Source organism: Gamsiella multidivaricata, assembly GCF_025024155.1.
Source record: "Gamsiella multidivaricata strain RSA 2152 chromosome Unknown BC939scaffold_97, whole genome shotgun sequence".
NCBI classification, from domain to species: Eukaryota; Fungi; Mortierellomycota; class Mortierellomycetes; order Mortierellales; family Mortierellaceae; genus Gamsiella; species Gamsiella multidivaricata.
Window position 1 is genome coordinate 2,149 of NW_026251805.1, and position 26,507 is coordinate 28,655.

The 26,507-nt window shown below is 48.5% G+C and overlaps 7 protein-coding genes across 7 annotated transcripts; 5 read left to right on the plus strand and 2 right to left on the minus strand.

The window, feature by feature from the left end:
• Positions 1–352: 352 nt before the first annotated feature.
• Positions 353–7,346, minus strand: BC939DRAFT_507519 (uncharacterized protein; the record flags this gene model as incomplete). Its single annotated transcript, XM_051560892.1, has 5 exons — positions 353–2,498; positions 2,606–6,246; positions 6,371–6,662; positions 6,790–7,004; positions 7,089–7,346. 5 exons carry the CDS (start codon positions 7,344–7,346, stop codon positions 353–355), a joined length of 6,552 nt encoding a protein of 2,183 aa, XP_051407336.1.
• A 357-nt stretch (positions 7,347–7,703) lies between these two features.
• Positions 7,704–10,484, plus strand: BC939DRAFT_466381 (heat shock protein 90). The gene is made up of 5 exons (XM_051557637.1): positions 7,704–7,871; positions 7,974–8,203; positions 8,312–8,609; positions 8,715–10,124; positions 10,219–10,484. Exons 1-5 carry the CDS (start codon positions 7,794–7,796, stop codon positions 10,387–10,389), a joined length of 2,187 nt encoding a protein of 728 aa, XP_051407337.1. The 5' UTR covers positions 7,704–7,793; the 3' UTR covers positions 10,390–10,484.
• Positions 10,485–12,262: 1,778 nt separating this feature from the next.
• Positions 12,263–13,202, minus strand: BC939DRAFT_466383 (uncharacterized protein). The gene is made up of 2 exons (XM_051557638.1): positions 13,008–13,202; positions 12,263–12,906 (listed from the first exon to the last, which is right to left on the minus strand). The coding sequence occupies exons 1-2, from the start codon at positions 13,109–13,111 to the stop codon at positions 12,444–12,446; spliced, it is 567 nt and encodes a 188-aa protein (XP_051407338.1). The 5' UTR covers positions 13,112–13,202; the 3' UTR covers positions 12,263–12,443.
• A 750-nt stretch (positions 13,203–13,952) lies between these two features.
• On the plus strand, positions 13,953–18,459 carry BC939DRAFT_481280 (uncharacterized protein; the record flags this gene model as incomplete). Its single annotated transcript, XM_051559012.1, has 14 exons — positions 13,953–15,192; positions 15,284–15,538; positions 15,648–15,772; positions 15,866–16,100; positions 16,188–16,334; positions 16,468–16,487; positions 16,600–16,747; positions 16,834–17,071; positions 17,171–17,429; positions 17,530–17,716; positions 17,769–17,860; positions 17,970–18,068; positions 18,173–18,299; positions 18,446–18,459. The coding sequence occupies 14 exons, from the start codon at positions 13,953–13,955 to the stop codon at positions 18,457–18,459; spliced, it is 3,186 nt and encodes a 1,061-aa protein (XP_051407339.1).
• A 208-nt stretch (positions 18,460–18,667) lies between these two features.
• On the plus strand, positions 18,668–21,211 carry BC939DRAFT_466390 (uncharacterized protein). The gene is made up of 4 exons (XM_051557639.1): positions 18,668–18,957; positions 19,084–19,183; positions 19,278–19,520; positions 19,607–21,211. The coding sequence occupies exons 1-4, from the start codon at positions 18,844–18,846 to the stop codon at positions 20,800–20,802; spliced, it is 1,653 nt and encodes a 550-aa protein (XP_051407340.1). The 5' UTR covers positions 18,668–18,843; the 3' UTR covers positions 20,803–21,211.
• Position 21,212: 1 nt separating this feature from the next.
• Positions 21,213–22,749, plus strand: BC939DRAFT_428980 (NADH-cytochrome b5 reductase 1). The gene is made up of 5 exons (XM_051553216.1): positions 21,213–21,456; positions 21,602–21,677; positions 21,807–21,963; positions 22,076–22,234; positions 22,324–22,749. Exons 1-5 carry the CDS (start codon positions 21,309–21,311, stop codon positions 22,678–22,680), a joined length of 897 nt encoding a protein of 298 aa, XP_051407341.1. The 5' UTR covers positions 21,213–21,308; the 3' UTR covers positions 22,681–22,749.
• A 90-nt stretch (positions 22,750–22,839) lies between these two features.
• BC939DRAFT_532882 (Afadin and alpha-actinin-binding-domain-containing protein) lies at positions 22,840–26,459 on the plus strand. The gene is made up of 9 exons (XM_051561678.1): positions 22,840–23,158; positions 23,269–23,431; positions 23,547–23,627; positions 23,734–23,798; positions 23,889–23,994; positions 24,129–24,443; positions 24,537–24,835; positions 24,955–25,167; positions 25,256–26,459. Exons 1-9 carry the CDS (start codon positions 22,977–22,979, stop codon positions 26,403–26,405), a joined length of 2,574 nt encoding a protein of 857 aa, XP_051407342.1. The 5' UTR covers positions 22,840–22,976; the 3' UTR covers positions 26,406–26,459.
• The last annotated feature ends 48 nt before the right edge of the window (positions 26,460–26,507 follow it).

The following is a 26,507-nucleotide window of genomic DNA, read 5'->3' on the forward strand; positions in this document are numbered from 1 at the left end:
GTGCGCTGCATTTAGCCATATTATCGACCTCCATGCATAGCAAGATGGTCAAGACCATTCGTCTTCCTCGACACCCGCGAACGATTCCTTGTGCGTCTAATTGCAAGAGAAGGAGTAGAAGCAGGAGCTAGTATAGATGTTACCGACTAAACGAGTTACCGGATAAAGGATACTTCGCGTAGTCAGAGGGCCTGTTCAATACGAATGCATACTTTGTGTAGAAGGGGTTGGATAGCGAAGATTGAATTCCAGAATTATTACAAAAGGTTTTGCACCATAACACAGAGATACCATGCTTTAAATAATGATCAAATGCAGAATGTTTATTGTGTAGCTTCAGATGTTGAATCAGTTAGTGAAAATACTTTTGCAAACTTCCTCCGAGATAGACTTCAATATCTGCAATGACCTGTTGTGTCAAGGCCTCAACATCGTGATCATCGTCCTCCATGAGCTCCGCCAAGAATGGAATCGTCTCGGGCAATAGGATCAGGAACTCTTCGCCGAGACGCTTGTAGAACTCTTGTAAGACCTTCAATGCTGAGATGCGGATGTGCTTGTTATCCTCACGCGTCTTGAGCAGGACCTGGTAGTTCAAAGGCTTCCAGAGCGCATCATTGGAAAGCGTGACAGCCAGCTGACCCAGGCATGGGACCAACCATGTGTTCATCCTGTTCTCGTACGACTTCCATTCGGCGCCAGTTTCTTTTTCGGCAGCCTCCAAATTTGAAGTCACCAGAAGCTGATCTACCAAGGGATGAAGCAGCTTCTCGAAGCGGTCCGCATTCCAGAGTCCATCGTTATCGTGCAAGAAGCACTTCTGAAGCGATGACACCATCCAAGGCCAGAGCTCGTCCATCTCTCTCGATTTGGTCGCTGCCTTCTTGGTATTGTCCTCATCCATATTGTCGCTATCGTTGTCCTCGTATGATGATGAGATCTTGACCGCCTCGGCATAGCCCGTTAGGGCCTCAATCACGTTGTCGACGACATATCCGTAGTAAGGGGCGACAATCGACTTGAGCTGCTCCAAGAGCGAGTTCATCAACTTGTAGAAGAAGACAAGACGGTCCTGCATATCCTTGAATGAACCCTTGGCGACTTGCAGCTCAGTTGTAGCCCAATCAAGAGTCTTGAGGAACAAGGGCTTGAACAACGTCTCGTTTAACTTCATGACTAGCTTCATGAATGCCTCGATCACTGCGTCCTCTACAGCAGCAATGCTGACAAACTTGCTCTTGTCCTGCTGACCGCGAATGACACGGCGGTAATCAAACGCGCCCAAGAAAAATTTGAAGATCTGCTTGTAGTGCACCGCGATAACGTCGCGAGGCATAGCCTGCACAGTCTGGCTGACCAGATCGAACAGCGCCAAGAGCGAGTCCTTGCCGTCCTTGACCGCGGTCTCATAGTATCCAAGCACAGGCGGGAGCAAGGTACGTGGTTGGATATGGATCGACATTTCTGTAAGCAATCTCTTGTTCTTGTCCAGGATCTGAAGCTTTGAGGCATCGCTACCTTCGTATCCCGTCAGAACTGGATGCAGCGTGCTGGCAAGAATCTTGGTTACATAAGGACTGACGAACTGGGGCAGGACCCTGATCAACGTCTCGAGATGCGAGACCACTGCTAGTTGGAGCAGCACGGAGTTGTTGTATCGACTGGACTTGCTATTATCGGCTCCAGCTGCGGCAGCTGCGGCAGCGTTGGTGCTGACTAGTGTGCCACCAAGAATTGAGAGGACAACAGGCATAAACTTGGGCAAGAAAGGTACCATACGGATACCAAGTTCCTGGCTCATGAATGTGAGACAAACCAGGCACGAAGCCTTGACCTGCTCGTTAGGATGCTGCAGTCCACTAGATCCAATGATGACGGGCACGATCTTGGTGATCTCTGCGGGGTGAGATGCACCAAACTGACGAACAATGGTCGAGAGGCAGAGCAATGCGGTCTGCTTATTGATCGCCACCTCCTCGGCAGTGGCGCCTTCGATTTGATCGACCTCAACAGCCTTCTTCAAGTCTTCACTCACAGCGACGACCATATTCTGATAGACCGCAGGCACCGCAGCGGGGCTTCCAGGGACGTTCGAGATCTTTTGGTTGAAGAGGACCATGGCCTTGCGACGAATCGTGACGTCCTTGTGAACAAACAGCGCCACCATGATCTTGATAAACGACGGCAATGACAGGAGAATGTGGACCTTGTCCAGGACATCATAAGTGACCTTAATAATGCCACGCCAAAACTTGATCACAACAGCCGAGGGTTCCTTGCGTGTGACCAGAGTGTTGACAAAAGCTGTAAAAGTTCCCACTAGGGTCAATAGACGCTCCGCCAGCTGAAGATAGTAACTCTCGAGGACAGTCTCGGCAGAAGAGTCGATATTGGTCTGTGTCAGAATCTTGGACAAAAACGATTTGGCAGTCATAACATTAGAGCTGAACGTCAAGACAGATAGCTTGAACTGGCGGATCTGTTTGTTGTTGTGCGTGCTAATAAAGTCCAGTGAAAATGGAAAGAAAAAACAACAACCATTTGTTAGAACTAATGACAAGGGTATATTAACACATGCCCCATAGAAACGCAGAAAATATCATACCTGAGGTCAAAGAGATGTTCCTCCATGTCAACATCGCCGCCTTCCGCAGGTTTCTCGTTAGGCACAGCCTGGATGACATCCATCAACGCGATCACAGACTTCATCTGAACAATAGCTGAAAATTGGTTCGAAAGCGCTAGAGCAAACTCGCTCAAAGAGTCTGCCTCGGTCTGATGGCCCTTGCTGGCCCTCTCAGTGTACTTTTCGATTGTCATGCAAATCACCGCATGCAAGAAATCCCCCTCGCCCAGGGTGCTAATGAGTACTGAGAAGAGTCGGAGACGGCGGTGCTTGGGGATGTGGAACAGTGCGTCGATAAAGACCTTGATGATAGGACGGACTTGCATGACCAGACTCTGGCTTTCGACGCTCTGCCGGCGATGGGCAGCGACCAATGGCGGAATAATCTTCTCCAAGGTTTGCTGGATAACATGAAAACTATAGTTGTCATCCTGGCGCAGCACATTAGCACCCATGAAGGTGAACACGGGCATGATGTTGTGGAGGACCTTCTCGGGATACAGTGTGGCAATGGCCGCCATAAGCAGGAGTGCTTGATTGTGAGTCTGAGGGTTGCCTGTGGCACGGATACAGTTGACAACCAAATCCACGCGCAAAATGCCCTCGTCCAGCTTGCCGGCGTTGGCGCCAGATTCAGCATCCCGAACAAAACTCGTCAGGCTCGACAGCATCAGCTGGTTGATATATTCGATAGAGATAGGGGTGTTGTTGAGGTCGGAGTTCATGATCGTAGAAAGTAACTCGAACAGGGGTGTCACCAGCTTGCTAGTCTCTGTAACATCCTTGTACTCGAGCAGCTCCAGGACAGAGACGAGACGATGAAGTGCTTCAACGATGGCACCGGGGGCAGATGGATCAACAGGAGCCTTGCGCTGACGCTTCGAATTGTTTTCTTCATCGACCATGGCCTCCTGCACCAGGCTAGACTGGATCGTCGCCAACTCATAGATGACAAGGTCACTGCTGATAGAGACATCGCGAAGAACCTGCTTCACGACACGGACGGTCTCCTGGGGAGCGTTGGTGGCCAAGTCGATCAAGACCACAAAGATGTCGCGCTGAAGAGATGTGCTGAGGCCATCGAAAAAGCGGCTGTTGACCTGGCTCAAAGCGAGGCGGCGGAAGGATGAGCTCGATTCCTCAGTGTCGGTATTGATTCCTGCAGTGTTGTCTAGCTTGAGCAGCTGTAGGAACGCATTCCTGTACTTTCCAGATTTGCCCTCCAAGAGAGACGACGTTTCGGGCGAGAAGCAACGAACAAGATAGCGAGCCAGCTCAGTGTTAACGTCGTCTACATTTTGTCCAACAAAAGTCGACTGCACAAGGGAGTCGATCAGGGGCAGAAGCATCTTCAGTTTGGTGAGTGAGGTGACGCCATCCAGCAGCTGGAGTAGCTCGACTCGGCTGCTAGTACGCTCGAACGCAAGAACGTGAGAAAGAATGAACGAGACAATCGAGTCCTTGGTCGAGGCGGTAGTCTTGGGTTCGTTTGCGATATGGTTCAGGGTCTCGGCGAAATATTTGGTGAGATAGCTTCCATCGGTGATGAATTCCTCGCGAGACTTGAGTAATGTTGTCAAGAAAGACGAGGCCTGCTCCGACATCAGGAACTCCAGTTTATCCGAGGTCTTGCCATAGAACGTGTCAAACTTAAAGATGTTCATGGCCATGTTCTTGCCTTTCTTGCCGGTGGTCTTGACCTTGGGATAAAATGAGGCAATAGTGCCAAGGCATGCAACAGCGGTCTCGCGCATGGCCTTGATGGGGTTGCCCAATGCCATCAGGAGGGTAGGGATCACAACTTGGAAGTCAGGAGCATCTGCGTCTGCATGCTTGGCGAAGGCCTGGAGGTTGGCGCTGGCGATCTGAATAGAGCGGACCTGAACAAGAGCCGGGGCAGTAGAGTCGGTCCAAAGGTTGCATAGGAACTCGATCGAATCGGATGTAAAGTGAATCTCGAACAGTTTCTCAATCATCTGCTCGTATGGCTCCATAATGATAGTGCCCACAAAAGTCTTGTACATCGATAGAAGAATCGAACCATACTCAGACAGAGGCTCAGCAGACAGCCAAGGAACAATCGACTTGCTGGGCTTCTTCAGATCGGAGACGATGCTCAACAGAGAGAAATGAATAGCGGAAACCTCAGTCGAAGGCGTCCATGACTTTGTGACGATTTGGGTGAGCAACTCCTTTGAGGGCCGACCGTCCTTGACTTCGGCTTTTAAGGCTTTAGTGGCGAGCGAATGGGACTTGAGGACACGGAGGAGCACTGGGAGATAGTGACTGACAACCTTGATCTGCTGCTCCGCGCCAAGCTGATGAACTGTGCTGGTGATGACAAAGATGGACAGAAGTCGGAAAGCGGCATTACCGCTCTTGAGTCCTTGAAGGTAAACATCCAATCCCTCCGACATGCTGCGGTGAGACACTAAGTTGGACGCGAGTGTTTTGATCAAAGCCATATCGGCAGAAACCATAGCATCAGCACTGGGCGAGGCGTCCTCATTGGTAAGATCTTTGATAACACTTGACACGTTCTTCAACAGTGGTTCGCTCTTCAGGCCAGAAGAAGGAATTTTGGAAATCAGTGCCATGCTGGCCTTGTAGAAATCCTTGACCAGCAACAGGTGTCCGAGAACGATGGCGAGAACGTTGTCCTGGAGATCCTTATTGTCAGTGAGGAAGGTAGTCAACAGGTAGACTAGGCAGTGACGACGTGTTGCCCGGGTACTGCTGGGTGCCGTCACAACGCCCACCAGGCCGTTGAGCAGGTCCTGGGGCGCGACAAAATGCTTCAAGCCATCCATGTCCAAAACCTGTTGGACGATTCTCTCATCGTCATCCTGAAGGCGAGCGAGCAACGTATCCCTGACAAAAGTATCCTCATTATTCAGGTTGGCAAGTTTCGATGACTTTTCAATCAAAATCTCGTTCAGCTTTTTGACGGCAAGAAGACGAATGGAAGCCTCTGCATGGTTGACACTGAGAAACAAGGTTGTGTTGGATCCCTTCAAGGGTTGATGGCGAGTTCCGTGAAAGACTTTAGAGATAAAAGCGTAGAGATGGGAATGCGTCTTTGTGTGCTGCTCCCCTTTGGCTTCCTCCAGCTTGGCTTGCAGGGCGGCGTCCAGATCCTTAGAGTAGTGCTGATGCAGAACGTGCAAGATCGACAAAGCATGTTCGTTCAGCTCCGCCGTATCGTTCTGCTTACGCTCCGCGAGATAGAGATCCAGGATGGCAGAACAAACACCGTATACTATAGAGGATGGTAGACGCTCCTGCTTTAAAATACTGTTGAGGACGCGCGAGTAATTCTCGTGCCTTGAGGAATGTTTTGAAAGGGCGGTCAGGAAGGGGTAGAGGAATCGCTGGGCGCTGTACTTTTGAAGGAGCGAGATAATGACAGTGTCGATGCCTTCAATTCTTGACAAATTCCTAAAGGCCTCCTCAGGAAACTCCTCAAAAGTCTCTTGTGTTTGGCAGATGTGGACCAGGCAGAGCAGCATTTGAGACGGATTGACGTAGCTGGAAGTCATCGTGGCGAACAAGGATGAGAGGACCTCGTATGTCAGGGTAGCGCGCTCTGAAATTTGCGAGATGATCATATACGAGGCAATCTAACATGGATAGGGTAAGGCAAAAGAATGTCAGCACAGAATGCTTGTCTCAATCTCAAGTTGCCCCTTTGTACTGTGCAAGGTCCAGCATCGTCAATGGCATTTTTAGTTATCCATAACATACCTGGTACTCTGGGTATCCCTTGGCTTTTAATCCCTCCAAGATGTATGGAAATATGGCGGTTAAAACGTCGTCTGTGATAACTGGCAAGAAGGCGATGTACTGCAGTATGATTGCGGTGTAGAAGGAGAGCAAGGTTTTGAAGGCTGTGCGACGGGATACAGCCTGAAGAACGGTTTCGCAGACGAACTCGACAATTGAACGGTCCTTTAGCATGTTCTGAACCAGTATTGTCCTATCCAATGGTTGTTTTGACTTGCGAATAGGCCGCAGAAATGACCATCGACTAGTCTCACTAAAACGTTTGGCAGCAAAAATGGGTACGTATTGTTAATATCCGATAAAACATTGTCACATATGGCCACATGCCGAACAGTTCTGTGACAAACTATTGGAAAAAGTAATGTCCGCGACCAACGTACCTGATCTGGAGAAGGGAGACCATGGTGACAAAGAGCGCGGTCTCGTGGTATGGGAGGATGGCGTGAAGGATGGCATCGACGTTAAACTCATGGATACGGAATCGACGGATGAGCCACTCGAGTGCCTTTCCTGCAGGCTTCAGCAGGAAGTATGGCGACAATTGGCGAAGAAACAATGTGATGCTCTCATCCAGCTTGACGTTATCTTCCTTTGTCTGTAGTCATCAGTAAATATGTCGCGTTAGTGAAGAATCCCATTGTTAAAGATTATTGACAAAGTTTTCAAAAAGACGCTGTACCTGAAGGACTCTGTCAACGTTCTTCATGGACTCTGAGAACAGGGTCTTCTCAAAAGCTGAGAACTTTGGATCGAGTTGCTTCAACTCCGCGATACCATTAACACCGATCGAGTAGATTGTATCGATGTCATAGTCGGCAGCCTGCTTTGAGTCGAAAAGGAAGGACGCGCGATGCTTGGCAGCCCTCTCGGATCCCCGGTTAGCGTCCGCTGTGCCAATCTTTCTAAGCTGCTGGGTTAACGAAGACATGCTCGGCATATAGTGGAATATTAAACTGAGGGGACGCAACAAAAAAAAAAAAAGGGAAATATAAAAAAAATGCAATCGAAATGAATATGGAGTTGAATGCGGTATGAAATGCAATGAGTAAGAGTGATAGAGTATGTGTTTTAGACGGAGAGGAGTGAACAGGCAACGCTCTCGTCAAGAAAGGGATGGAGGGACAGAGAAGGGGAGAGAGAAAAGTGAAGCAAGCTCTACGTCTATACACACACACAAAAAAAAAAAAAAAATGTTTACTCTAACGAGCAAGCCACCACCGCCGTGACGATCAGCAGTCACCGACAGGGCTTACCAGGCGGAGTCCATCGAACTTCACAGAAAATATCTCCGGAACTCCTCCTTCGCTCATATCGCATTACTTTTGCTCCGCATCTTCACGCATATCTTAAACCTTTGGTACTTTGACCAAATATAAGTATTCCAATGCTGCGCTCACTCGCCAAAACCGCCTTGACGGCCCGGGCTCGCCTGACCAGCTCTGTGTCTGGCCCTGTTGCCAGAGTATGAAGTCGTCTATGCTCTTGCATATTCAGCTGTTGGTTTCCAACACATTATGTCTCAAGCTGCTAACATAAGTAAACCTATATTTTTTAATCTATCTAGACGTGCCACTCCACTGTTCTTCGCGCCACTGTCATCCCTATCGGTCGCAAGTCCGTCAATATGATGTACAACTCGATCCGTACCTTCACCACCGAGACCAGCAGCGACCAGGACGAACAGCAGGAAAAAATCATTGGAGAGACCAAGAAGAAGACCTTTCAAGCAGAAACTCGCAAGCTGCTTGACATTGTCACACACTCGCTCTACTCTGAAAAGGAGGTGTTTGTTAGGTATGCTATAACAGCCATTGATATAGTATTGGCCATCCTCCTTGTGAAAGGTATGAGCGGCTGAAGACCTAACCTTGTCTCTTGAAAAATATGTATGGACTACAATAGGGAGTTGGTATCCAATGCCTCGGACGCTTTGGAGAAGCTCCGTCATTCTCAACTGACAGACTCGAGCCTCGATGCCGGAAAGCCTCTCGAAATCCACATTTCAGTCGACGAGACCAAGAACACATTCACAATCCAGGATTATGGTATCGGTATGACAGAAGAAGAGGCCATTTCCAACCTGGGAACCATTGCCAGATCTGGATCCAAGGCCTTTCTGGAGAACTTGGAGGACAAGGGTGTTGCTGGATCGACCAAGGATAAGATCATTGGACAATTCGGCGTTGGATTCTACTCAGCTGTAAGTACATTGAAATTTCATAGTTGCGCTACAGAGATGTTTTCCTCGCACTTGGATCCATATTTAAGTACTACGATCTGCCTATTTTTGTCTGCATGACCGTAGTTCATGGTAGGATCCGAGATCAAGGTGTACACTCGCTCGGCTAAGCCTGGATCAAAGGGATACTGCTGGACCTCTGACGGCTCTGGATCGTATGAGATCGCGGAGGCCGAGAATGTTGCCGTCGGTACAAAGATCGTCATTACCCTTAGAGATGAGTGCAAGGAGTATGCAAAGGAAGCCCTTATCGAGTCTATCATCAAAAAGTACTCCAACTTTGTTGACTATCCCGTCCACCTCAACAACAAAAAAATCAATGCCGTGCAGCCTCTCTGGACCAAGGATAAGAGCGAAATTTCGGATCAGGAACACACTGAGTTTTATCGCTATATTGCCGGCGCTTGGGACAACCCTCAATTCAAACTGGTTTACAAGACGGACTCGCCTCTCGCCATCAGCAGTTTGCTGTACATCCCTCAGCGGCACATGGAGGTCTTGGGCATGCAGAGAGAGGAGCCCGGAGTCAGTTTGTATTCTCGCAAGGTCATGATCCAGGCCAAGTCCAAAGCGCTTTTACCAGAGTGGCTCCGATTTGTAAAGGGAGTGGTTGACTGTGAAGATTTGCCCCTGAATGTCTCGCGTGAGCTGCTGCAGGACCAGTCTCTTTCAAAGTTGCGCCAAGTCTTGACCGGCCGTGTGATCAAATGGCTGGAGAATGAGTCCAAGTCAGATCCTACGACCTACAATAATTTCTTTGAAGAATTTGGTAACTTTATTAAGGAGGGCGTCTGTACCGAGAGCGAGAGCAACCGGGCGAATGTGGCCAAGCTGCTGCGGTACGAGAGCAGTGTCGGCAAGCCAGGCGAAGTCTTCAGCCTAAAGGAATACATCGATCGTATGAAGGAAGGACAGGAAAATATTTACTACTCTTGCGTGCCCAAGCGCAAGTTTGCGGAGGAGAGCCCCTACTTCGAGGAGTTCAAGGAAAAAGGTGTCGAGGTTTTGTTCTTGTACGACACTGTAGACGAGTTCGTTGTCAATAATCTGCGCCAGGTTGGACAACACAAGTTGGTGTCGATCGATGCTGCCGATATCAAGGATACGGTCTTCGACAATGACTCCAAGAGTGACTCCAATGACAGTAACGCTTCAAAGGAGGAGGCCTTGAGCAAGGAGGAGGCTAAGCTTGAGGCAGAGAACATTGCAGACTGGTTCCGCCAGACACTCGGAATGCAGGTTCGTAAGGTCGATGTGTCGAAGCGCCATATGAGCCATCCAGCCGTCGTCACAGAGCACGACTCGCCAGCTGTCCGCAAGATGATGGCCATGATGTCAGGGGCTGCGAAGGTTGGCGAGGATAACCTACCACCGACTCCAACCAGCCTGGAGATCAATGTCAACCACCCCATCATCAAGAAGGTCTGGTCGATCAAGTCCCAGAACCCCGAGTTCGCTAAGCAAATTGCTGAGCAGGTATACGACATGCCTCTATTCTCATGCATTGTATGTGTTGCAGATGTCCGTTTTCCTGTTGTTAATATCTCTGCACTTTTGCATTCGCTGTTAGATCTACGATAACGCGTTGATCGCCGCCGGAGTACTGGATGATCCTCGCTCGATGCTTAAGCGTCTGAACACCATCATGGAGGCTTCTCTTTCTGCCTCTGATGCGTCAAAGTCTAAGAGCACTGTCATGCAACCAAAGATGATTGAAGTCGTCGAGGGCGAGAAAGTATAATGTTATCTCTTGCTCCATCTAAGTTCTAAGACTCAATTTTTTGTAACAAGAGATAATGAATGACACAGCTCTTTTTCATCTCCCACTGTGTCCACGCTGCCGCTCCACACGGCGCTTAGTGTTGTTGTTACTGCTGTTATTGCTGCTGTTGTTGCTGCTGTTATTGCTGTGGACGCGTCAGCTCCGGAGGCCACTCTTGGCGCTCTACATGACAGAGGGCGGCGCGAGCCATATTATGGCCAGCGTTATGGTCTCGATATCTGTCCTAATTGCATTGTTGGCACTTGATGACCCGACCTTCAACTTTTCCTAATGCATCGCACTGGCAACATATTATAAGAGTCCTCTATTCATCAGCACGGACTATGAGCTTGCTGTGGGCCAGGTCTAGCGGACTAAACGAGATCAATACTCACAAATGAAACTGCTGTGCGCAACTTGGCCGAACTTTAAATGAGTATGGAACGAATGTTAGATGGAGATACAATAGGATTACAGGATATAATGCCGCCGTTGTAGGCAGGGCAGATAATGAGAAAATTAAGTGGGGAGCAGGATGAAGACGACAGACGAGAATGTGAGGATAGGAAAGAGTGGGGGGCGAGAGACTTTTATGGGTGTTGTAGGCGAGTCTGAACGACCACGCTCCTAAAGAATGCCACCCCCAGCATGTATCCTTTTAGGGCACAGTGGTAACGACAAAGCACCGATTGCCAATCATTGTCTCAGCGTCCACGGTTCTCTCTGTGGATCCTCCCCTCTTTATCGCCGATGTTGCTTGGCGAATCTGTAGACGCCTACAGACCATTCCAGATGTGGATCCATTTTGCATAGATAGATGGAAGGTCTTGTCCGAACCTTACTCTGCAGTTATCTAATATTTGCTTTCCTCTGATACAAAGCACACATTTTCTATGTGCCCATTTAAACCTCTAGTGAGCTTCTATCTACCTCTGGATTGTCCTTGTCACTTTTGCTGTTGATTCCTTCTATCTCCTTACTCTTCACATCCAAATTCCTCAGGTTGGAGGTCTTTTTGGATGTGCAACGCCTCTCAGTTACTGCCTCTTATAACAATATCAAGCAGCGCCTCCGACGAGCACCTCCGATTATTACTTACTAAGTAAGGCGCATGAGATAGACCTCATTGTAGAGAGTAGCTGTTGAGACTGATAAAGATATTACATCCAAAGGCGAGAATATAATATTTAGGATCAGTGCCTTGGTCTATAAAAATAATAAACGGGTGTGCTTCGTATTATGATATTCGCGTCGCCTGAGCATCGATGAAATTCGCTGCTTTCATACTACTCCTCCCATGCGTTATGCTCAACTTGGCGGCCTGAAATCAACTGGACGCGAATTACACGAAACAAAATTGGAGAGCAAACCTAGACCTCTCACTAGTGAACTTCAGAAGGCTCTGGAGACTGTGGTCAACCTCGATAGCCAAATGGGAACCTCCCGCATTCTTGATGAGGAACGCCAAAACCATCCTCCTCGCGTGGTACTTCAAATATTAAAGAATTGCAGCACTTAGTCCGGCGCATCACAACAGTAACAGATACCAGGTCGATTACGCGAGTCGGAGGATGCACTAGTACATCTGAGGCACGCGCTCTTCCGCTTGCGTCAATCCTGACGGATGATGAAAGAGCGTCTCACTGAGAGATTAGTTGACCGAATTGTGCCTCTCACTATGAAAGAGGGACATGCACAGCAGGACAACGAAGCGGTGCCCACAAAGCAGCACATTGTCTAGGCTACTGACATTAAGCGAAGGGTCATTTTGCAAACTTAAGCAGGTCCTGAACATTGTGGGCTTATCTATGAATGCCAGAATCGGCTCTGAATACCGCTAAGGTACAGATATCCCATGAGCAAAGAAGTGCGGTTTATTTTCTTTGTGATCTGTAACCAATGGCCAGGAGTGCGGATTTCTGCAATGGCTCAAAAAATTTGGTTTCATAGACTACATGACTGGAAACGGAGGAACCTGGAGTCATCGTGATGTTGCATATCATTTATTGATTATGGGCTTCTGTTGTCCTCTTCTACCATCTTAAAAAGTGCGAGGGGCATTCGTAGCCGTCTGGGTTCTTATCCAAGTACTTTTGGTGGTATTCCTCTGCATCGAACCATTCGCCCGCGGGAACGATCTGCGTGGCAATGTGCTGACCCTTGTAATGCTTGTCCTGAACCTCAGCGGTGACCTTTTTTGCGATCTGTTCCTGCTCGGGAGAGTGGTAAAAGATGGCGGAGCGGTACTGGGTTCCGACATCGGGGCCCTGTGAGTTCAAAGTGGTGGGATCGTGCATCCTGTAAAAGAACTCGACCAGGTTGGGATAATTGATCTTATCGTTGGGAGTGTAGTGGATCTGGATAGCCTCTGCATGGTTCGTGGATCCGGTGCAGACCTTCTTGTAGTCTGGGTTGTTGTCGGCGCCACCAGTGTAGCCGACACTGGCCTTGATGTCCTCGTCCTTGTAGAACTTCTGAAAGGCCTTCTCGACACCCCTATTACAAAGAATTTGTCAGCCAAATTCAACGTGCAGAACAGATGTGGGACAAAGTAGGAGCAATAGTTTGATGAGTCAGTGATGAACTTGTGATCATACCAGAAGCATCCTGCTGCGAAAGTAGCGATCTCAGTCATGTTGGTTGATTGGTGATGTGAGGAAAGTGGGTACGTTGTTAGAAAGCCAACCTTCACAGTGAACATGAGAAAGACTGCGCTTGGAAACGCGGCCAATCAGCGTCGTCTTTTTTGCGGGCGCGAATCATGTCGCCATTTCCATCCTATTTTGGGTCAGCCTGGTCCCCTCTGCACCTATGAAACGCGCGTTGACGCGAAAAGACGCGTTATGAATCGCGGCATTGCGCGATTAATAACAACAACCCTTGCCAATATATGTGCCGACTAGGCTGTGCACGCATTTGATATGGTATATGGTATTAGGGTAGGTGTGATGGCACACACCTCTGAAAAAATACTCCTGACATCCTAAGAGTTGTTGCTCAATGAAGTCCCTCGCAGTGTTTGTTAGGTAGACTTGAAGACTTGTAGACTTGAAGAGTGGGTAGAAGCCTACGATGCCCTTGATGAATAAAAGGTGTGCTGCTTCAAACATGGCTAGTACTGGCTGCATCGGTCTTTGCTGGGCAACCAAGCGTGGTGCATTGTCCGAGTCATTCCCTAGCGTTATCCGTTCCACTCGACTCACATTACATTTCGTCTTCATATCAGACCACATGGATACACTCCAAATTTGACGGAGCTGACCAGTGGCTTCGTGTTCCCTTCCCCTCCAAGGCACTGCTTGGGGCTCATCTTGTGCGCGAAACATGTCCATGGTCAACGGTCCATTCCATCGCAGCCTCCTTCCTATCGAACCAGCACACGCCTTTTATCCCTCCTTCCCATCTCGTCCTTCACCTTGTCCAAACAAACCCTGTGAACAGGTACCAAGGACCGATCAGTTACCAACAGCAGGGTACCAGACCAACTTCAATCACCAACCCTTTCTTTCCCGACCCTAGACTTGTAGTAAGAAGCAACTATCATGCAGCCTCAGCCAAGGCGACAGCAGCCGCCTCCACAACGGATGCCACCGCCTAATGGTGGACCACCGCCACCAGGGCAATATATGCGACAGCAACAAGGTCCACCACGACCTATGGGAGGACCAGGCGGAATGTACGCTCCTTCGCCGGGCATGGGTGGACCGATGGGCCCACCCATGGGTCCACCTATGGGTCAAGGAGGCAACTATCCGCCACCCAACATGCGGCCTCGTCCGCCGCCTAATATGTCTAATATGATGCCCATGGGCAACCAGATGCCGATGAACGGACCTCCTCGACAGATGGGTGGACCAATGCCTATGGGAGGACCGATGCCGATGGGACAGAGACCAATGGGCGGACCGAATATGCCTCCGATGGGTAGACCTAGCCCACCCCCAAACATGGGTCCGCCTCGACCCAATCCCAATATCCCAGGGTACAGAGTCCCACAACCAGGACCAGGAATGGGGCCAGGAATGGGACCAGGTATGGGGCTAGGACCAGGATCAGGAATGGGATCAGGACCAGGGTCTGTATCAAGTTCTGTTGGCTCTAGTAGCTCGGCCCAGTCTGCACCGCTCTCCATCTATGGAGGCATGGGATCACCATCAAACAAACAAAGCTCCAATGTTTCCACGCCTGCTTACGCTTCTGGGCATTCCCCCCTGGTGCCGATCAACTATCAGCCAAAGACTTCTCATACAGGGACACCGCCTTCCAGACCTGTGCAGACGTCGAGTCCTAGTCCAACTCCAGGACCCGCCCCAGTGTTAGCATCCAGTCCTGCAGTCATGGCGCCACCCAATCCTCTGCGCCGAGAAAACTCGTCACCAAAGATCCGCAAGGAAATACCTGCGATCTCTGGTCGCAACGATGCTTCCTCTTCTCCCCAAATCCGAAATGAGGCACCAATACCCTCGCCTGTTGCACGAAAGGAAGTGCCTCTGACAGCACCCAAAGCACCCGTCCGAAGAGATACAGCGTCATCATCAAAGTCTCAGAAGGAGGCATCATCAAAGTCCCAGAAGGAGGCATTGTCGCCAGTCTTGAAGAAGGAAAATGCTGTGCCCCAACGTAAGGAAACCCCGACTCAACCACAACAGCCAATGCGCAAGAATCTGATTTCAATGTCCTCGCCATCACCATCATCTATGAGCCGCCAGCCGGACAACTCGGATCGACGACCAGTCGTGGAAATTGCACAGTTTGCGAAGGAGGGCTTCAATCACGAAGAATGTGAGTGGTCACTGAATTTTACGACGCTCCATTTGGCAGCATATTGAGTTATGGAACTGACCGATCAGTTCTGGTCGAATGTACGAATTAGATCTGACGCAAAACTTGGCTACCGCAAGCGAGGAGACAATCCGCAGCTTTCTACAGTCACTCAAGGATTCAAAATCGCTGGCGGCTGAGGATCTGCAGGAGAACGTGTTTAAGAACTACAACGAATTTGTTACTATTTCAAAGGAAATTTCAAAGCTGGAGAGCGACATGCAGACTTTGCGTGGACTGTTAGACGATCTAAAATCTGCGAGTGACAATCTTATGGACGATGACGATGAATTCTTGCTGACTGCAGGTGAGTGAAGACATATCTCTATTAATCGTCACACATAAATAGATCAAATGTGTACTCCAAAGCAGTAGGATTCTTATCAATGTTCCTCTTTCATGGGATTTTGTCATAGGCATCGAGGATTCTGCTCCTGTAGTGCCAAAACGAATGACGGTGATGGTGTCGAGCATGTCAGACCTGACGTCTGTTTGGAAGGCACAAATGATGGCGCTATGGGAAGGTATCGAAGGCGCACAGGTAGAGACATTGTTCATTTTCAGATTAAGGTCTGCCGTCGATAATGTTTTGCCATGTTAATGCTCACACTGACAAATATCTCTCTTTCAATAGAAAATGCTGCCATACCATCCCAAACGACATCTGATCCGCGAGTCACCGAGCTTTGTGGAAGTGAACACAACGACAAACAAGATCAGGCATCCCGTCCATATTGTTTTGATGAATGATACTATCCTCATTGCAACCCGTAAGAAAAAAACGGCAGCCAACTCGAAGTACAAACTGCTCGGGGACCGCTGCTGGCCATTAACAGAGATTACAATCGATGACATGAAGGACACCACAGGTAAAAAAGGATCAATCATAGCCTTGAAAACATTTAAACTCTATGGATCATTGCTAACACTTTGAATACTGGATTATTTATATGTAGAGATCCGAAATGCAATCAAAATCACGCATGGCGATGAAGTATTTGTATATAAGACTGAGAAGGGACAAGAAAAGCAGACCATGCTGGTCAATGCAAAGCGTACTACGGATGAAATGCTCGCACGATCCAACGAATCACGCAACAAAGGTAAATACCAATCATCTTTGATCTTTATTATGTTCGCAAAAGATCGTTCCTTAAAAGAGCTCAAAGGGCTACAACATCAAAACACTAACAACGTTTTTAATCATACGAACATGCCATGCGCTTCACTAAATAGGACTATTTGGATTCACTCCCGTATGTCATATCTAGGGAATTCTTCCTTGTGCACCATGGATAGCGACAGTTAGTGCGGAGCAAATTGTATACATGCATGCTAACCCCCCCTTTCTCTCGCCGACTATACTAGGCGATGCCCAACCGCACAGGAATGAAGTTCAGAGCGTCGGTCACCTCTAGTCAGCCAGACGCACGATGGCTTGCAGAATTCACAGATGAACTCGATGTTATGATCGCGCAGAGGGAACTTGACGGTGCAGTTGCAGGCATCGAGAAAGGTATATTTGCGGGGCTTGCTGTTTTCAGCTATTTAGCTAAGGATAGGATCACTGTGGGTTCTGACCTTATGTTTTCTGATTTATAGCTACTGTGATGCTCTCACAAATGACCTTGCCGGCGACCAAATTGGAAGAGACAAGGAAGCGTTTGGATGAGCGCGTTGCCCGCTTGTCTAAAGTCATCATTCTGGATCTCGGGCAGTCTCACATCACAAAAACTGCAGTCCAACGGGATGTTGGATGGCTGGAGCGGCTGGGATGTCTCGATCAAGCGAGAGATGTCTTTTTGAACAACAGGACCAAAGTCGTTCGACAAAGAATCAGGTAATCATTCTCTCAATCAGCTGGGTGTATCGTTGAATTCGATAACCAACATATACGTCGTTTTTCGACTGGCTTGTGTTTTTGTCTTCCTTTTCGTAGTCGAGTGAAACCAAAGAGAGATCCCATGTTGCACGTTGAGGAGCTGGCTATGATTGTGTTTACCTCCATCAAAAACACGTCTGAATGGTTTGAGCTTTCGTTCAAGGATCCAAAGCTGTCGTCGGCGCTTGTAAAGTGGGCTAAGCAGGAGATCGAGTACTTTGCGGAATTTTATAAGAACATTGTCTTTGGAGCTGAGCAAAGCAACTTTCAAGCCATCGCAGACTGCGCAAGAGTCACCAACGAGCAGTGCAATAAGGTAAGAACCATAGTTTAATACCCACAATCCTCAATTGCAGCGAGGACAGTTGACTAACAGCTTTGAAACATTTACTGTCTTATTCATTGCGGTTTTATAGCTGAAGGACATAGGGTTGGATCTGTCTTTTGTACTGGAAGCTGTGCTTATGCCGTACTTGATTGAGACAATTGCCGAGCATGAAAGACGCTGCTTAGAAAGGATGGACGCCATCATTGAGCATGACGATTTTGCAGCCATGTCTGGAGAGGAACTGGGTATGGATACTAAGCCTTTGTGTTTCGCACGTATGCATGATTGTTCGTTTGAATACTAATGTTTCTGTGAACCGGTCAATAGGCTCGACAACACCTCTTTCAGCAAGCATGATTGCCTTTTATACGGTCATGCTGCAGTTCGTAAACAACATCTGCCTGATCGGCAGCTTGACAGTAAATTTTGCTACCTTTGTCCATATCACACTGAGGTGCTGCATTGTGACCTGCTGAAAGAAAACCACTAACAATTCATTGATCTTGGTTGCATTTACCTGATATGCAGCTCTATAGCAGAATCGTGGATAGCGTTGCAATATTGTTCAAGGCATACGTGAACAGGACAATCCAGGTGTATGAGGAGAAGGGCATGACGGACGATCAGGTACGAGTGGATACGCTACCTGGAGTGTGTTTCTAGCTGTCGATATCACCTCATGCATGCCGTTAACCATGCTTATTATCACTCCTCCCTCTTTTCTTATCCAGCGCACTATTGTTAATTCAAACTTTCAGTTCATTTCCGAGAGTTTTATATCCAGAGTGATTGTGCAGCTGAGGCACCGTTTTGACAGACCTATTCCTGAGCTAGAGGCTGTCCGAGAGGAGCTCGGAGGTAAGCCATAGCGTTTTAACGCTGCCAACGGGTTGCATGAATCTGGCTTTGTCCTGTTATTATTGTGCTTCTCAATCGATTGGTTGACCATCTAATGCCTACCCAACCGTTGTGTGCTTTGTGTTTTGTGCTATTGTTGTCCTTAGGCGTCGAGTTGTAAAAGTTGCTCCGCATCAAGATAAACAACAGGATAGAGACGAGAGTTTCTGGAGAGCGGATGCGGACCTTTTGTGTGTGTGGGATATGTGGAGTCATAATAAAGCTATAGGGCCTAGTCTAGGAACGTGTTGGTTCCATTCCCACTATGGTAATCATTTTCCAGCCATTGACACGAAAATGCTCGCAAGGAGAATCGTGATTGGTTGGCGGGAAAATTCAGGGCACCCTTCCTTATTTTATATTTTTTGTTTGGCTCTCCATTCCATCGCTTCTACACTCCATTCTACTCCACTTCGCTCCATTACTCTTACCATTCATCGATACTACTCATCTACTTACCCGACTCTCAACAAAGGAAAGATTTACGCTAAGCCGAGCAAACAGTATGGTCAACAGACAGGAGAGTGCCCCATTGCTTGTCAACGAGGAGCGTGGCGACTCGTTCGACGAGCAGGAGCGCGAGTTGCTCAAGCAAGAATCCCGGAACCAAGTCCACAGAGTAAGCAAGCTCCTTGTCTTTGGATGATGAGCATGCTATGAACCTGACATATGAGTGCCGGGTGAGGTCGTCAGCTGCGCATTTCATTCAAGGATTTATCTCTTTGCTGGGGGATGGGCTATATAGGAGCGCAGACGACTTTGCCTCTGTCTCGGTCTGGCTGTTGTATTGGCATCCGCTGCTGCCATCACCACGACCTATCTTTTCACGAAGCATTCGCCGTCGAGTAAGTCAATGGGTTACTAAGTAAAAATATCGTTCCGAGTTCGTCAGGACTAATAAAAGCATTGCATCCAACTTTTCAACACGGTTCATCGTAGCCCCAGGTCGTAGTCGCAATGTGATCATGATGGTGTCAGATGGATTTGGTCCTGCTTCTCAGACATACGGTCGATCTTTTTGGCAGTACAAGCACAATTACACCGCTGGAGTCCAGACATCTTTGGATCAGATCCTTGTGGGGGCATCCAGGACCCGCAGCAGCAGCAGCTTGGTCACCGACTCTGCAGCCGGTGCTACCGCATTCTCTTGTGCTATGAAATCGTATAATGCTGCGATTGGAGGTAGCATTCAAGATCTTTTCGTTAGCACTGAATATGTCAACCAAAAGCATAATCTGATCAAATACTCTTACATTTTTAATGAATAGTCGATCCTGAGGGTACTCCGTGTGGCACAGTGCTTGAGTCAGCCAAACATATGGGCATGCTGACAGGACTGGTCGTCACCAGCAGAGTGACTCATGCCACTCCGGCGGCCTTCTCGGCCCACGTGCTCCATCGTGACATGGAGGCAGATATCGCTGTGCAGCAGATTGGAGACTACGAGCTGGGACGCCAGGTTGATTTGATGTTGGGAGGCGGACGCTGCTTCTTCTTGCCCAACACGACTGAAGGGAGCTGCCGTTTAGATGGCCGGGATTTGATTAAGGAGAGCAAATCGTATGGGTGGGATTATGTGGTTCAGAACCGGCGTGAGTTTGAGGACTTGATAAAGAAAAATGGGGGCGTGCTGCCCTTGCCTGCTATGGGTCTCTTCCATCCGAGCCACATGAACTTTGAGATTGATCGGAGACGCAAGCCCGAGGAGGAGCCTCGCCTAAGCAAGATGGCTGAGGTGGCTCTAAAGTCGCTCAAAGCCAAGACCAAGCCAGGACGGGGCTTTTTCTTAATGATCGAGGGATCTAGGATCGATATGGGCGCACACAACAACGATCCTGTTGCTCACGTACACGAGATTCTAGAATACCACGAGACTATCAGGGTGGTCAGAGAGTTTGTGGCGAACAATACCGATACCATCATGATTTCGACGAGCGATCATGAGACAGGTGGCTTCACGCTGGGACTACAGGCAGATCCGAAAGTCTACCCAGAATACCTTTGGAAACCCGAAGTCATTGACCGTGCACTGGTCTCCACCGAGATCTTGACTGCGAACCTAGTTGCGTTCCATGCCTCGGAGGCATTGGGTAGTGGATCGAAAGACTCTCAGGGTCGCCATCGTCGTGTCCAGGATTTTATCAAGACAGAGATTTTGGAGAAGGGTCTCGGTATCAAAGATCCTACAGAGGATGAGATTGAGTTCCTGTCGAACCCAGATACGCTACCCAACGATTTCGTTCGATTCTTGGGACATGCCATCTCTCGTCGTGCCAGTCTTGGATGGACCACCATGGGTCATACCGGAGTCGATGTCAACTTGTATGCAGAGAGCTCCAGTGACAACGGAAACAGGATCTTGGACAGACTGAAAGGCAACCACGAGAATACCGATATCGGAGACTTTATGTCCTGGTACTTGGATTTGGACCTCCCTGCCATTACTGAACGGCTCGTCAAGTAAGTTGTCCACCACCTGCACTCTCAATCGTTTGGCATACCTAAGGGACAGCACTAACAATGACACGCAACCTATATCCTGTTGCTGCGCATTATGAATAGATCTGCAGACAGATGGTTCAAGCCCAAAATGAACTTTGCTGCTGCTGGCAACACTCGCAGCATCCACGAGGAAACAGGAAACTAACATATACTTCTGATTGCTAACGACGGAAACTGCAAATGCACCAGCCTAGACATATTAATAAACTTGGTGGAGGTCACCGTTTTTTTTGCTTCATACCGACAAAAACCACGCGTCGCAGAGGGACCTAGGATAGTCCCGCTTTTCAGTCGTGGACGTAGCCCGAGCCGTTCCGATTCGGTGCATTGATGCAGTGTAAAAAAAAAAAAAAAGGAAGACTAGCACTGATCCAGGTTTCTAACCAACGGCGCTCTTTTTCCTTGCTTCCTTTCTTTCATCGGCCCTCCATTCTCTCTATCAGCTCGCTGCCCAACCGATCTTGAACAATGACTCTCTCCAGCACCTCCGTCGCTGCGGCCTCGGGCGTCGTCCTCGTCGGCGCTTATCTGGTCGACCCTTCCTCGATCCCTATTGTCGCCGCCGGTGTTGCTGCCACCTGGGTCCGCCGCCTTCTGAAGAAGAGGGCCTCTCGAAGTAAGCGACTCTGTCAACAGTGCAAGAGCAGGAAGGCCGTCTGTCATTCATCTCTTGCTCCTGAAAGGAGGATTTGTTTATGCTAATTAGGGATGATGTAAATGCTAATCGTGCTTTGTGTCCATGGATGAACCAACTTCGGCAGTCCCCCCACTGGACCCCAAGGAATACCGCAAGTTCACTTTGGTCGACAAGGTGATCGCCAGCCCCAACACTGCCATGTAAGTTGGCAGAGTCGAGCGAGGACCCTAGGACCTCCGAGCCAGCGTGTCTCGTCATGTACTTCATAAAGCGACTCCTAGAGTGGAAGCGCATGAAATTAACTTTCGTCGTCCTTTAATGCTGAAAAGGTACAAGTTTGAGCTCCCCAACAAGGATGATATCCTCAACTTGCCGATCGGACAGCACATGTCTATCATGGCCAACATCAATGGCAAGGAGATCTCGCGCAGCTACACTCCTACCAGCGGCAGCGATGACATCGGACACTTTGTTCTCTGCATCAAGGTAAAGACCCCGTTGGTTGTCTCATTCTCACGACTGCCCAGTGAGCATGTGTCAAGTCCGTACACTTTATTGAGTAGTAACTAAACAACTGCTCTTGGTCTATGTTCTATAGTCATACCCTCAAGGAAACATCTCCAAGATGTTCAGCGAACTTTCGATCGGCGACACGATCAACGCTCGTGGTCCCAAGGGCCAATTCACCTACACGCCCAACATGTGCCGTGCCATTGGCATGATTGCTGGCGGTACTGGACTCACTCCTATGCTTCAGGTACGCTTTGCCATCCTCGCCTGAATTGATTCATATGTTGTACCGTCCAGTGACTTAAGTTTTGTTTGTTTTGTGGGGGAATCCAATAGATCATTCGTGCGATTATCAAGAACCCAGAGGACAAGACCCTCATTAACCTGATCTTTGCTAACGTCACCCATGAGGATATCTTGTTGAAAGCCGAGCTTGATCTTTTGTCGAAAAAGCACCCTCAATTCAAGGTCTACTATGTTCTGAACACCCCTCCAGAGGGATGGACCGGCGGTGTTGGCTTTGTGAACGCGGACATGATCAAGGAGCACATGCCCAAGCCTGCAAGCGACATCAAGGTCTTGCTTTGCGGTCCCCCACCCATGATTTCGGCTATGTCCAAGGTCACACAAGATCTTGGATATGACAAAGTCAACGCTGTCTCCAAGCTTCCTGACCAGGTCTTCAAGTTTTAAGAGCGAATGAACTGTATATGTATACTATAGATAAAAGAAGAGAAATACACATTGAACAATTGAACCTGCAGCGCACTGTCTTTTTTTTGATGCAGGGCGTCCGTTGCGCGCGTTGCAAATCCGACAGTCACACTTCATCCATCTTCACGCGCTTCGTACCTGCACGCCTTCACATCACAGTATACCAACCGACCGGAGCCATTGAATCGGAGCTGGCAGGACACAGGAGCTACCGGAAAAGCAACGATAACAGGGGCACGGTCTCGCAGTAGCATTAAGTCAACCGCGACAGCAACATGAACAAACCAGAGATCAATTCTAAATCAATTCCCAGTCTGGAAGGCAGTGGGTTCGATGTAAGCATCGATGAGTGGCAAGATGACATGGATCTCGACCAAGACGAAAGCTACTATGTCCCTAGCATACCATTCGCCCAGAGGCTGGCTGCTCTCGATCCCTCATTATACCAAGGCTCAGGGTAAGCGAACACGGATCAAACTACAAGACAAATAGTCCTTTTGTATCTGTTGCTGGTTTAAACGTCCTTGCTCACAGTCCTTGAGTAATGGATGCTCGTCCTCGACCCAGAGATGATTTTTGCACGGAAGAGAACTTCGACCAGACAAGCGCTTATGTCAGCCACCAGCTCGGCATCCATGGGTTCGCCTCTAATCTGCAGTTCTTGAGGGCCGACAAGGCAAGCGCCGCAAGGATTGTTGCGACATTATACAAGGTTTTACAGCACCATGTGGTAAGATTACAATCAAAACATCTGTGTTTTTCAATTCCTTGCTGTCGTAGCAGGATACATTGAACTGAAGTCTCACCTCTCTTTCTCCGCTCTTTTTTTTGGGGGGGTTTCGCAGAAAGACATGGAGTACAAGGAGGAGATGGATCTGAACTGGCGGAGACTCTCGAATGACTATGATACAGCTATCCAGAACCTGGTATGTGAGGCATGGATGAATATGTTGCTACATGTTGCGTATATCCGCTTAGAGTTTGGGACTGACAGATCTCTTGTAATATTCAACATTATTTCTGGACGCATAGAGCACGACAAAGGAGAAACTGGAGAAAACCGAGCGGGAAACTGACATTCTCGGAAGCAGAATCATGTAAGTTGGATCATGTCTCACTTCAGACGAACTCTTGTTGAGATCTGTGGCTAATCAGAAGGGTGGGTGGTTGCATTTGCTTTGCATTAGAGCGCTTGAAGAGGAGCTTCGAATAGAGACGGAAAAGCATCGGCACACACGGGAGGAAGTCAAGTCGAGCAAAGCAAATCTCGCATATGCGAAGACGCAATATGCTGTAAGCCCAGAGTTTGATAAATAGAAATGTGAACTACTGTCAGGACCTCAAAGTAAGAAGTTCTCCGGATAGATTATAACAATTTCAGGTTTTTTTGTTTTTGTTTTTTGTTTTTTTTTTGGTATTATCTATAGCACGAAGCTCGGAAGAAGGAACAGGAAATGAATGTGCTAAAGGATAAAGTACAAAAATCCATCAGCAGGACCCAATCATCCTCGCCATCAATACCTGGAGGGATAAAAATTCTCAACCCTGTGCCCCGTTCTCTCTATGGGAAGCAACATGCGAACGATGCGGAGCAATTGCTCAAGGAGGTCATTGAGCAGCAACAGGCAAAGGAAACGGAGATTGTTCAGGAAAACGAGGAACTTCGGAGGACGTTGTATACAGTACATGTGGAGTTAGAGAGTTTGATCAGGAAGCATTCGTCGCTGAAAAACACCGCAGTGGTAGGCATCCCGGACTATCATGTTATAAACACTGTTTGATCAGCATATCTGGAATGACCGATATTCATGGTTTCACGGCCAATTGCGAAATAGACACCTTATGGCCTACCATTTGAAACGGTCAAGCACAAGATCGAGACTGAGATCCGGGACACTCTAACGCTGCTGAGCGATCAATGGAATCATCGAGCCCCCAACGAACCAGCCATCTCGCCCAGCGAAATTGTTGTCCGAGACCAGAGAATCGAGGATCTGCAACAAGAGATTGTCAAAATGCAGTTGGAGCTCGAAGACTCCACCCTGCTGGTTCAGGGCGCACAGAAAATGATTGACAACTTGTCCAGTGGCAACTTTCTGGCTGGGCTGCAGGATTTCAAGCTGAATGTGGAAGGGTAAGGCTGCAAGACTTTTTTTGCTGTCTTGCTGGTCAATTTGCCTGCTACTCCTTGCGCTACTGTTTTTGTCCTGCATATATTAATTATTATTATTACTATTATTATTATTTTCACAGATCCGATATGACAATACAGGAGATTGATGAGGCAGAGGCCAAGATTTGCAAGCAACGGGAGGATCTCGCCAAGGAAAGAAAAAAGTTTACAGAGTCGTGTTTGGGCCTGGGCAAGCAACGTGCGGAATTGGAGAGGGCAAAACAAGAGTTCGAGGAGAGCAAGAGAACCTTTCGCTTAGAAAAAGTCATGTCGTTCTTGAGCTTTTCTCCAAGGTAAAGTTAATTCTGAACCTCAGAAGTCGTCGGTTTCGGTCTTGGATTTCAAGGTTTTAATCAAAGCTTTCAACTTTCAAATTGATAGGTCCGAGAAGCGAACGATGAATTGCTCACCACCGTCGTCGCCGATACGCCGATTTGAAGACCCATCCAGGAAGCGAATGGCGACCTCGCCGCTTTCAGGCGCTTTGTATGAACGTTCAGTGAGGCCTAAAACTCAAACGACCGTCATCGAAGTACCGGACGAGGATAATGAACAAGGCGATGGAAGTGTGATCAATGGTGAATACGACGAATATGAGAACGAAGAAGAAGAGGAGCTGCTGAGAACACCGTCGCGGCAAAGAACAACTGCCATATCATCGATTGGGCTTGAAGAGTTATCCAGAAGCAACCATGAGGCAGCGCAAGAACGCCTCCGTTCAGGAATAGCGGCGTCCTCCGCACCCTTACCAAATGTCAAGACGGCCGCCACTGCTTCGTCATCGGCATTCCCTGAGCTTGAACCTAGCGCCATTATTGCAACAGCATCCATTCCTTCGTCCTTTAAAGGCAAGGCTAGGAAACCATCCACTGCAACACAGACAGCGCAGGAACCTCTAAAAAAACTCCCAGTGTCTCGATCTTTGGCGGTGTCTGCAGCGAAATCTCGATCGTTCAATTCGACCTCAGCAGCGCCCTCTAGTACAAAGTCTAGCAGCATGTTCGCCGGACTCAATTCATCTTCATCAAGCTCTCGCTTATCCCCGTCACCGGCTCCATCACGCCCATTTATGACCACAGTTTCAACAACGTCTGCATCAGCATCGACCGCAAACGAGGGTGCAGCTCTATCTAGTCAGCGCCCTAGGCCCAGCGCTCCGATCAATTCTAAGTCAACGTCAGGCACATTGCCATCACCTACTAGCTACATGAGCGCCACCAGCAGCAGCAAGGCTGGATCAAGCGGTGCAAAGATTCCTTCTGCACTCTCCAAAGCAGCAGCGCAGCTCACGGCGAGAAAGTCTGCCACTCGACCGTTGAAATCCGGCATGGGATCTGAGTCATTTTCCGCGAACACAACCATGTCTTCTCTACTGTCATCATCCGCCCCACACCGACAACCATCCGCTGCCAAGCTGGCACGCAACACTGGGGCCTCATCAAGTGTGATTCGTATGACTTCCAGCCAAACGGGCGGCAAGGCTTCCCCGCCACTCTCATCCTCTACGTTTTCGTCACGACAAAAGTTTTAAGAACAGGAATATGCCAATCACGAGCTATTCGTATTTAAAGACCATATCTAGATCTGTATGATATTTGTATCCCCCGTATTTCATTTCATTGCAGACTTCAGA

Excerpts from the sequence above, each read along its gene's own strand:
- BC939DRAFT_466381 (XM_051557637.1), top strand. The coding sequence starts at position 7,794 with ATGCTGCGCTCACTCGCCAAAACCGCCTTGACGGCCCGGGCTCGCCTG. Across the intron at positions 7,872-7,973 it reads TGTCTGGCCCTGTTGCCAGA|ACGTGCCACTCCACTGTTCT; the intron begins GTATGAAGTCGT and ends TAATCTATCTAG. Across the intron at positions 8,610-8,714 it reads GCGTTGGATTCTACTCAGCT|TTCATGGTAGGATCCGAGAT; the intron begins GTAAGTACATTG and ends GCATGACCGTAG.
- BC939DRAFT_466383 (XM_051557638.1), bottom strand. The coding sequence starts at position 13,111 with ATGTTCACTGTGAAGGTTGGCTTTCTAACAACGTACCCACTTTCCTCA. Across the intron at positions 12,907-13,007 it reads TTCGCAGCAGGATGCTTCTG|GGGTGTCGAGAAGGCCTTTC; the intron begins GTATGATCACAA and ends TCTTTGTAATAG.
- BC939DRAFT_466390 (XM_051557639.1), top strand. The coding sequence starts at position 18,844 with ATGGTCAACAGACAGGAGAGTGCCCCATTGCTTGTCAACGAGGAGCGT. Across the intron at positions 19,184-19,277 it reads CACGAAGCATTCGCCGTCGA|CCCCAGGTCGTAGTCGCAAT; the intron begins GTAAGTCAATGG and ends GGTTCATCGTAG. Across the intron at positions 19,521-19,606 it reads GTATAATGCTGCGATTGGAG|TCGATCCTGAGGGTACTCCG; the intron begins GTAGCATTCAAG and ends TTTAATGAATAG.
- BC939DRAFT_428980 (XM_051553216.1), top strand. The coding sequence starts at position 21,309 with ATGACTCTCTCCAGCACCTCCGTCGCTGCGGCCTCGGGCGTCGTCCTC. Across the intron at positions 21,964-22,075 it reads ACTTTGTTCTCTGCATCAAG|TCATACCCTCAAGGAAACAT; the intron begins GTAAAGACCCCG and ends TATGTTCTATAG. Across the intron at positions 22,235-22,323 it reads GACTCACTCCTATGCTTCAG|ATCATTCGTGCGATTATCAA; the intron begins GTACGCTTTGCC and ends GGAATCCAATAG.
- BC939DRAFT_532882 (XM_051561678.1), top strand. The coding sequence starts at position 22,977 with ATGAACAAACCAGAGATCAATTCTAAATCAATTCCCAGTCTGGAAGGC. Across the intron at positions 23,995-24,128 it reads ATGCGAAGACGCAATATGCT|CACGAAGCTCGGAAGAAGGA; the intron begins GTAAGCCCAGAG and ends TATTATCTATAG. Across the intron at positions 25,168-25,255 it reads TTCTTGAGCTTTTCTCCAAG|GTCCGAGAAGCGAACGATGA; the intron begins GTAAAGTTAATT and ends TCAAATTGATAG.